At 37.3% G+C, this 10,388-nt stretch overlaps 1 protein-coding gene across 1 annotated transcript; it reads left to right on the top strand.

Moving 5' to 3' along the window:
• The first annotated feature begins 6,192 nt into the window (after positions 1 to 6,192).
• On the top strand, positions 6,193 to 6,594 carry LOC122408468 (uncharacterized). The gene is made up of 2 exons (XM_043415264.1): positions 6,193 to 6,274; positions 6,374 to 6,594. The coding sequence occupies exons 1-2, from the start codon at positions 6,193 to 6,195 to the stop codon at positions 6,583 to 6,585; spliced, it is 294 nt and encodes a 97-aa protein (XP_043271199.1). The 3' UTR covers positions 6,586 to 6,594.
• Positions 6,595 to 10,388: the final 3,794 nt, after the last annotated feature.

The following is a 10,388-nucleotide window of genomic DNA, read 5'->3' as shown; positions in this document are numbered from 1 at the left end:
AACCAGGCGGTTGGCCGGATCTTTAACGGAGTCCAGCCACACCAATGGTTGATGATCGGTGAGAAGATTGAATTTTCTGCCATAGATGTACGGGCGGAAGTGGTTCACGCAGTAAATGATCGCTAAGCACTCCTTTTCGATAACCGAGTAATTCAACTCGTGTTTATTCAGGGTGCGAGAGGCGTAAGCGATAGGTTTATCCTTGCCAATTTCGCCTTGAGAGAGTACCCCGCCGATTGCATAGTTCGAAGCGTCGGTAGTGACGTTAAACGGCTTTGTGAAGTCGGGGTATTGCAGGATAGGTTCCTTGCAAAGGGCTTCCCTGAGAGTATCGAAGGCCTTTTGTTGAGGTTCTGTCCATTTGAATGGAATCCCCTTTTTTAGAAGATGCGTGAGGGGCTTTGAAATGCCCGAGAAGTTTTCGATAAATCGGCGATAGTATCCCGCCAACCCAAGGAATTGTTTGATTTTCTTTTGAGTGGTGGGAGCCGGATAATTTTGTAGTGCTTCGATTTTTTTTGGATCGGGTTTGACCCCTTGGTCACTGATCACGTGCCCGAGATACCCCACTTCGCGACGTAGAAATTCGCACTTATCGGGTTGGAGGTGGAGATTGGCTTTGCGCAAACGAACGGCCAATTTATCGAACTTAGTTTTATGTTCGTTCAACGACCGAGCGTAGATAACTATGTCGTCCAGATAAACGAAGAGCTCGACCCCCTGAAGACCAACGAGAACGCGGTCCATTAGCCGCTGAAAAGTAGCGGGTGCGTTTTTTAACCCGAATGGCATACGATTGAATTCGTAGTGCCCGAATGGTGTAGAGAACGCTGTTTTATGCTTGTCCTTTGGGTCGAGCTTTATTTGGTGAAAACCGCTCGCTAAATCAAAAACCGAAAAATATTTGGCGCTTCCGAGCTGGTCGAGGATTTCGTTTATCTGGGGAAGGGGGTAAGCGTCCCCGATAGTTTTTTCATTGAGATTCCTATAATCGATTACCATCCTCCACCTCCTATTCCCGTGGGAGTCTGCCTTTTTTGGTACTATCCACAATGGAGAACTGTAAGGCGACAAGGATGGAGAGATAACTTCGTTTTTCGCCAATTCCCCGACTTGTTTGGTGATTTCGTCCTTATGCATCGGGGGAAATCGATATTGACGCGTGAATACCGGTTGATCGTCCACCGTTTCGATCTTATGGTGGAAGTCCGGGACAAAATTTAGAGCCTCGTTGGGTAGTTGGAATAAGTCTGAATTGTTGTGTATAATTGAGGCACGCCAAGTATTAAAAGGTCGTGACCGTCGTTTTAAATGATTTTCTATATTCGCATTGTCAATAAATAAATTTTAAAAAATGTTCAACTGTGAAAAAATATGAGATCTATTGTAACATATACAGTGAATGAATTACGTTTCCTGTAGGAATTCTGAATTTTGGAAATAAAAAAAAATGAGATCATTTTCTAACGTAGCCAAGTACAGTGAATGAATTAAGGTTCTTGTGGAATTCATTCGTGTACACTTTTAGCCCTAATCCCTCACTTATTCATAAAAATTTTCCAGCAAACGTCACAGAGCAACAAAGGTTTCTCGAATGATTCTGCAATTATTAAGAGATTATCATCTGTTTTTATGCTAGCACGGGTTATAAACTTAAAACAGTTTACGCGTACAAGTGCATGCATTGTATCTATACGATGAACTGCACAAATTCATTTTCAACATTACACACAAGCTTGGCGTGCATGGTTTTCAATCGGAAGCTCGGGAAGAGACAATTGTTTAAATTTACTATGAAAACAATAATTAATTAGAATTGTATGAACGAGTGTGAAAAAAACCGATCCCCCAATAAAATAAGAGGGGCCCTGTTATATAATGATTTGGTAAACAATACAGATGGGTGAAATTTGTGGATAAAATTGAACAATTAAACGAACGGATAAAGAAATGAAATCAATCAATCCCTTTATATGCCTTTATCTTGTACGGATAGATACGGCCATTCTTTCATGCCCATACGCATTTTAATTTATCGACGCGTCACTTTCACTCGTTTGTCCGTACACTCTTTTTTTTACCAAATGGGCAGATGATTGGATGAATTACACAAGTATTGAAATGGATGAACAAAGAAGTAAGCTGTGTAAACATTGATTTGAGAAAAGAAAACGCGTTGAATACGAAACTTTTGGAGTAATGAATTTATCAGTCAAACTGGTCAAGAATAGATATTTTTCTTTGTGTACACAGCGCGGGATCTTACGTCGAACTACTCAATAAAATAGTTGGATGGAAAAGGGATGGCAAATTAAAAAACAATTACATGAGAGGATCATCAAGTTTTCTTCAAATATATGGACGGATGAGGCATTCCTTCGCCGAGCTTCCGATTGAAAACCATGCACGCCAAGCTTGTGTGTAATGTTGAAAATGAATTTGTGCAGTTCATCGTATAGATACAATGCATGCACTTGTACGCGTAAACTGTTTTAAGTTTATAACCCGTGCTAGCATAAAAACAGATGATAATCTCTTAATAATTGCAGAATCATTCGAGAAACCTTTGTTGCTCTGTGACGTTTGCTGGAAAATTTTTATGAATAAGTGAGGGATTAGGGCTAAAAGTGTACGCGAATGAATTCCACAAGAACCTTAATTCATTCACTGTACTTGGCTACGTTAGAAAATGATCTCATTTTTTTTTATTTCCAAAATTCAGAATTCCTACAGGAAACGTAATTCATTCACTGTATATGTTACAATAGATCTCATATTTTTTCACAGTTGAACATTTTTTAAAATTTATTTATTGACAATGCGAATATAGAAAATCATTTAAAACGACGGTCACGACCTTTTAATACTTGGCGTGCCTTTTTTACTTTTTGAAGTTTTAATATTTACTGATTTCACTTCTTTTTGCGAGACGTGACAACTATATAGGAATCATCTTTCATTCACTATATTTGTCAACTTCAGAAAACGATCTCATTTTTTTTTCTATTTTGAAGTTTTTTATTGATAATACAAATATAGAGAATTATTGGAAACTACGGTCGCGACCTTTTAATAATTGGCGTTCTTTTTTTACTTTGTCAATTATTTTTTTTTCTAATTTAGCTTATTTTTTAGAGGCGTGACAATATTTACTTAAGAAAAAAAATACATTCATCGTCTTCGACGAAAATTTTTAAAACGATTTGTTTCAAGTTGAGTGCTTTTCTCTATGTGCCAAAAGCAATCGACACAGCCAATTTTTCTATATAGACGGACGAAAACTGTGCGGTTATGTTCATGTGAGTTGAAACCTTTTACAAGCAATAATGGTGACGATTTTGATTATCCATTCAGCAAATCGAATTTTCCAATGAAATTCCTATGCAATGGGATGATATTTTCATTTCCTATTCCTTTTTTTGAAAAGTTCCACTTGTTTACTTGGAAAAATGATTTTTGAAACTATCTTCTTTTCATTCATGGATTCCATGTTGACATGGATACTGTCAATGGTTTGCAATGTCCAAGGAGATGTTTCCATGGTATGCAATGTCTAAGACCACAGCTTTATGGTTATTGGTGTCCAGTGATATTTTTTTAATGGTCTTCTGTAACGTCTGAACCTGCCTCGTCAATGCAAACTATTAAATCGCAGATCTAGATATCGATAACTATGAGGAAATATATCGTAAACCATTGCACCGTTTACCTAAATATCGGGAAATATAAAATTGTCGAATATATATTGAAAAATACGAAGGCATCCACCTAGACATCGAAAACTCTATAGTCGCCAAACTAGACTTCGAAAACTATAGAGCCGACGACCTAGATATCGAAAAGCTTAGAAAAACTCACCACACTATCGGAAACTATGGAGCCATTGACTTTCATATCGGGAACCATGGGCAAATTCTCCTTAACATCGGAAACTATGGAGCTATCGACCGGGATAGTGAAAACTATGAAGTCGTCAACCTAGTCCACGAAAACAATGGGAAAACATACCTGGACATTGAAAACTACGGAGCCGTTGATCTAGACCTCGAAAAGCATGAAAAAACATACCAGCACGACGAAAGCCATGGAGAAATATACCTAGCCATCGAAAACCATGGAGCTGTCGACGTAGACATCGAAAACAATGGAACCGTCGACCTAGACCATGAAAACCATGGAGAACCATAACCAAACGTCGAAAACTATGGAAATGTTGACCTAGCATCAAAAGCCATGACGGAATATACCTGGACCACGAAAACCATGAAGGAACATACGTAGACATTTAAAACTATGAAGAAATATACCTGGACATCCAAAACCATGGAGGAATATACCTAGACATTGAAAAATATGTAGACACATACCTAGACATCGAAAAGTATGGAGTCATCGACCTAGATCGCGGAAATGATGAAGAAATATACCTAGAGAACAAAAACTATGGATACTCAGACCTAGCCATCGAAAACTGTGGAACCATCAACTTAGACCACGAAAACCATGGAGAAACATACCCAGACATCGAAAACCATGGAGGAATATACCTGAACCACGAAAACCATGATGAAACATGCCTAGACATTGAAAACCATGGAGGAATATACCTGGACCACGAAAACCATGAAGGAACATGGTTTTCGTGGTCCTTCATACTTGGTCATTGAAAACTGTAGAGCCGTCGACCTCGACTGCGAAAACCATGAAGAAACATACCTAGACCACGAAAACCATGGAAGAATCTACGTAGACCACGAAAACCATAGAAAAACATATCCAGACATCGAAAACCCTGGAGGAATATACCTGAACCACGAAAACCATGGAGGAATCTACCTAGACCACGAAAACTATGGAGGAATCTACCTAGACCACGAAAACCATGGAGCAATGTACCTAGACCACGAAAACCATGGACAAACATATCCATACATCGAAAACCATGGAGGAATATACCTGGACCACGAAAACCATGAAGGAACATGTCCAGACATTCAAAACCATGAAAGAATATACCTAGACATCAAAACCCATGGAGGAATTATCCTAGACCACGAAAACCATGGAGAAGCATACTTGGACATCGAAAACTGAGGAGCCGTCGACCTCGACCGCGAAAACCATGATTAAACATGCCTAGACATTGAAAATCATGGAGGAATATACCTAGACATCGAAATCCATGGAGGAATTATCCGAAACCATGAAAACCATGAAGAAACATACCTGGACATCGAAAACTAAGGAGCCGTCGACCCAGACCTCGGTAACCATGAAAAAACATACCTAGACGACGAAAGCCATGGAGGAATATATCTGGACATAAAAAACTATGGAGTCGTCCACCTAGAAATCGAAAATCGCGATAGAATGTACCTAAACCTAGTCCTCCAAAACCCATGAGCTATCGCCCTAGACATCCTCGAAAAATCCAGCGACGTCGACCAGAATTTTATATTTTTTTATTTTTATTATTTATTATTTAATGTTATTCGTATTATTCAATTTTTTTATTTTATTATAATATTATCATTTTATATTATATATTGTATAATATAATATATATATTATATTATATATTAATTATAATAAAATATTTATTATAATAATATTTTATTATTAATTAATATTAATAAATAAAATATATATTATATAATTATATACATATTTTATGCGCAAACCAGGAGCTGGTATTGCCCCCGCTGTGCGCCCATTCTCTGTCTCTCTCGCTCGGCGACGCAGAAGGAGAGGGGGTAGCCGCGTTCAGCGTAGTGCGTGACGTAGAGTGTGACAAAAGTAAGAAATCGTGCAAAGAACGTAAGTCCAAATGTAAACAAGCGTAACTTACGCCTCTCTGTCTCTAAGAAAATGAAAATCCCGAAATGATGGATTTTAAATCCCTAACGTTACATATCTCAGGATTTACTGGACGGATTTACTTGCAACAAAGACCAATGGAAAGAGAAAAATCGAAAAAAAATCGTCACAAATTTTCAAGTTCTTTTATGAAATGGTTTATTTGTGAGAGCCATTTGAAAATTCTGTGACGTCATAAAACCGGCATATTCGCGTATATAAGAGTAGCGGCAGGGCTCGCGCTGGCTTTTCCTTTGCGCTGCAGTTTTTCCTTTTAATACTTGGCGTCGAGCCGCTACCGCGTCTCTTGATATTCCCTGCGAAGAGTGTTCAACGATGACACAAGTGCACACCGGAAAAATGCATGGCACAGGAGAAAATAAAAATCGAGCCGACGTCAATACGAAAGCTGTGTTGGGTAAGTAAATTATTCTTATAAATTATAGGATGCTCTTTGATAATCCAAAATGAGTTAAGTAGAACAGGTAGAACCTAAGTATCTCAAATATTTTTTTAGGTGCTGTTCACTCCGGCATTGGGGAAACCGCTTTGAACAAGCTATTAGCCTGTTTGAATGTTCCTCCGATATCAGCAAACCTGTACAAGAGATATGAACGGGAAATCGGGCCAGCTATAGAAGCTGCTGCAAAGGACTCATGTCGGAAAGCTGCGGAGGAAGAAAAACAATTAGTGATAGCTAATGTCGACAAGTTATGTCAGGAGATGTAAGTTTCATATTTTTTCCTCACCGTAGTAAAGCTTTGCAACAAAAGCATTGGCTACGGTCAGTAAAAAATATTGAGAAGACATTCTTCGCAGAATGAGTGATGGTCATGAAACTAGGTACTGAGAGAAATTACAAAATTTTCTGCTGCGGTTGAGAACATGATCCTCTGTGGTACACCGTAGATAGTTTACTCTGTATTCACAACAATTTTTTAAAAAAATTTCTGAAATAGGAAATGTTTGTATTCAAAAAGAAACTCGACGGTGGATCAAAGTTAATTATCTCCCACAACGCTATAGTAAGTTTTTTAATTTCCCTCGCAGTGCAAAATTTCGCTATCATTACTCTTGTTTATGATTTCTTTTAATTTGGGGAATTATAGAGTACTTTGACACCAATTATTGAAAAGCCAGAGCTGCAACAATAGGATTTATTGTATAAATTAATTATTAGATTTTTATAGCATTTTACAGCTATTTTTATAGGAATTTTGTATATAAATAATTGTATAATATAATAATACGATTTTTCTCTGGTTTTTCACCTACAGACGTTTTTCACCTAATACTTGTATTTTTATCAATTGTAGTGGATGTCGATAAATAAACTGAAACATTTGACAATTTTTGGGTTTTATAGTTTTTCAAGCATCCTACAGATTTTCTCTTTCTTTTTTTTTCTCTACCGTAATTAGGCCAAAAGATGTAGTCTGAGAGATCTTCCCTTTCATAGAGTCTCTGAGAGCTTCAACTAGTGTTGACGTTCAACACCCTGAAGGTACAGAGGACGCCTTGGAGAAAAGAAAAACATTTGATGCAGGCGTTGGGAATATCGTCAACATCATCGTGTCATATGATATGGGTTGGAGCAAACGCGGCAACGGACGGAGCTATAATAGCTTAAATGGTTATGGTACCATAATCGGATTCCTAAGTGGCAAAGTTTTAGATTTTGCAGCGCGTAATAGGAAATGCAGACGTTGCACCGCTGGTCATGATAAATCCGACCATGATTGCCGACAAAACTTTTCTGGTAGTGCTAAGGCGATGGAGCCTGATGTAGGAGCAACTTTGGTCAATGATAGTACGATCCTCAAAGAAACTGGATTAAACGTCAAAGTGCTTATCGGTGACGAAGATAGTTCAACAATCGTTGCAGTACGACAAGGCAATCCTCAGTCAGTTCATAAATTAACAGATGCAAATCATCTGAGGAAAAATTTTATGAGCGCATTATACGATTTGAGAAAAAATTTCAAAGAAATGAGGGATAAGAAAGTTATCCCCCATTTAAAGAAATGTTTCTCTTACGCTTTGGCTCAAAATAAAGGGGACAGCGCCAATTTAGCCAAAAGTCTTCGCAATATTCCCGAGCATTTCTTCGGTCGCCATGAAAATTGCGGAACGTGGTGCAAAGAGCCGCACAAAATAGTGCTACAAAACGTACAACTGTACGCAAAATTGTCAGAAATATTCGAGAAATATGCGGGCAACGCTGCTAAATTTTCGGTTGTCGCTTCAAGTCAGCCGAACGAAAGTTTTAACAACATGATGGCTCACAAAACGCCGAAAAACTGTTGTTATAGTCTGAGTGAAGCAGCGGATTATAGATTAGCCAGTACCGTGTGCACGAAAAACGAAGGAGAAATGTATATTTTGAACGTCAATTCAAAATATTTGAATCTTTCTCCTGGAAAATACACCGAATCTTTTACTAAGAAGTTGGACCAGAAGAGAAAAAAGAGAGCGGTAAAGGCAAAATTGCCTTCAAGTAAAGCACGTCGCAATATACTCGCTCAAAATACAGAAACTTGTAGAAAATCAATGGAGAATTCTGAAGGGACACAATACAAGAGAAATTGTGGTATGGATATCGACGTTCAAAATTCTACAAGTATTAATGTACCGCTGAGAAATACTGCTGAAAATTTACCCAATGTTTTTCTATCTAAGAATGACTGCAACATCATCTATTTCGATCTCGAAACATCTGGGTTGTTGAAAAATTCAGAAATTTTACAAATTGCAGCAAAATTTAAAGATCGAAAGTTCAGTGTATATGTCAATCCATCAAAAGCTATTGATTCTACTGCGTCCAAAATTACAGGACTGAAGTTCATAAAGGGACATCTGTATTTTAACGGCAAACAAGTCCCGTCGATGTCACCGCGGGATGCTTTAGAATCATTTCAAGAATTTATCGACTTCTCGTCCAAACCTTGCATTCTTGTAGCCCATAATGTTTCGTTCGATTCCGCTCATTTGCTTCGGTATATTATCGAAAATGGAATGATTGCTAATTTTCAAAAAATCGCGGGATTTTCAGACAGCTTGGCGATTTTGCGAAAAGTTTTACCCGAAAGAAAAAAAGAAAATGGAATGTTTAAACTGGAGACGTTGGCACGTGATTTTTTAAAATTGAAAATAACTGACGAATTTCACGAAGCATTATTTGATGTTGAAATATTAGAGCAGTTGTGCCATCTGCTTATCAAGAAAGAAATTTTTTTTTTGCACTGTAAACCATATAAAAACTCAGTGTTAATGAAAATTTGTGCACCGTCATTGCAAAATTTGAAAGGCGTAGTTTCGGACGAAATAATAAAAAAAATAGCAAGCGCTGGGTTCGATTTCGAAATTCTGACAACAGTTTACTCGACAGGCGGAGAAGCTGCAATTCGAGAATTATTGGCCAAAGAAACGACTGCAAAAAAACCATGCGTTACCAAAATGAAAAAAATTATTGATAAGATCATAGCGCACCTGCAAAGCAGGTCTTAACTTAAAACTGTTAAGTATATCGAAAAATATTGAGTTTTCGTTATTTCATGTATAATCTTCGTTAATACTTTGTTTTTCTATAATAAAAGTTTATGTCTCATTATTTCATTACAATTTCAATAAATCTTTGTCAATCGTTCAGAAACAAACAAACATTCTTTCCCTCATCTTGCCAAAAACAGAAAACTTGGGCTCTATCGATTTAAATTTCGCGGGCGTCTTGGCCAGCTGTCGCCTTACATCGTTGTCGCATCGTCACAATCACTCTCCTCCACGTTCAGTGTCGGGTGCAAATTATTACTTTCGAAAGACGACAAATCTGAAACTAGATGGTCAAACATTATCATTTTTTTTTAAATGATCTTTATATATTTGAGAACATTGTGTTCATTTTTCGGAAAAATGGTAAGATCCGTTGTCTTGTTATAATTACTTATGTAACTGAAGTCAGAGTCTCTCACGGGTTAAGTATAGAAAACGTGCCTCAGAAAAATGATTTTTGATAGCGTTTATCTAACAAACTAGATGGTGAATCGATTTAAAAATTTGAGCATTTCTTTATAACTGTATCTTCTATATAATATCAAAATTTTAAACGATTCGTAAGATTTTGAAAAAGCGATAGAACTGCCTTAAAAAAATTCAAAGGCAGATTCGTAAACGGCATCTACAAAAACCCATCGAACAAGATTTTTATGAAAATCTTGCAATTTGAGAATTTTGTCCCGTTAAATTGGATCCGCCATCTTGATTGTCTAAAATTCAACGATAGATTCATAATCGGCAACCCTGAATACCCCTCAAACAAGAACTTTACGAAAATCTCGAAATTTGAAAATTTTGTTCTGTTAGTTTGGATCCGCCATCTTGATTTTTCAAAATTATGCGCCAGATTTGTAATCGGCAGCCCCAAAAACGCCTCGAATAAGATTTTTTAAAAAATTTTACAAAACCGAAAATTTTGCTCCACTTTTTGCATTCGTCATCTTGATTTTTAGAAATTGCATTGGAAATTCATACTCAGC

The sequence above is a fragment of the Venturia canescens genome, chromosome 3 (genome assembly GCF_019457755.1).
Source record: "Venturia canescens isolate UGA chromosome 3, ASM1945775v1, whole genome shotgun sequence".
Classification (NCBI taxonomy): domain Eukaryota; kingdom Metazoa; phylum Arthropoda; class Insecta; order Hymenoptera; family Ichneumonidae; genus Venturia; species Venturia canescens.
This window is presented reverse-complemented; position numbering and strand designations above follow the sequence as displayed.

Excerpts from the sequence above, each read along its gene's own strand:
- LOC122408468 (XM_043415264.1), top strand. The coding sequence starts at position 6,193 with ATGACACAAGTGCACACCGGAAAAATGCATGGCACAGGAGAAAATAAA. Across the intron at positions 6,275-6,373 it reads CAATACGAAAGCTGTGTTGG|GTGCTGTTCACTCCGGCATT; the intron begins GTAAGTAAATTA and ends ATATTTTTTTAG.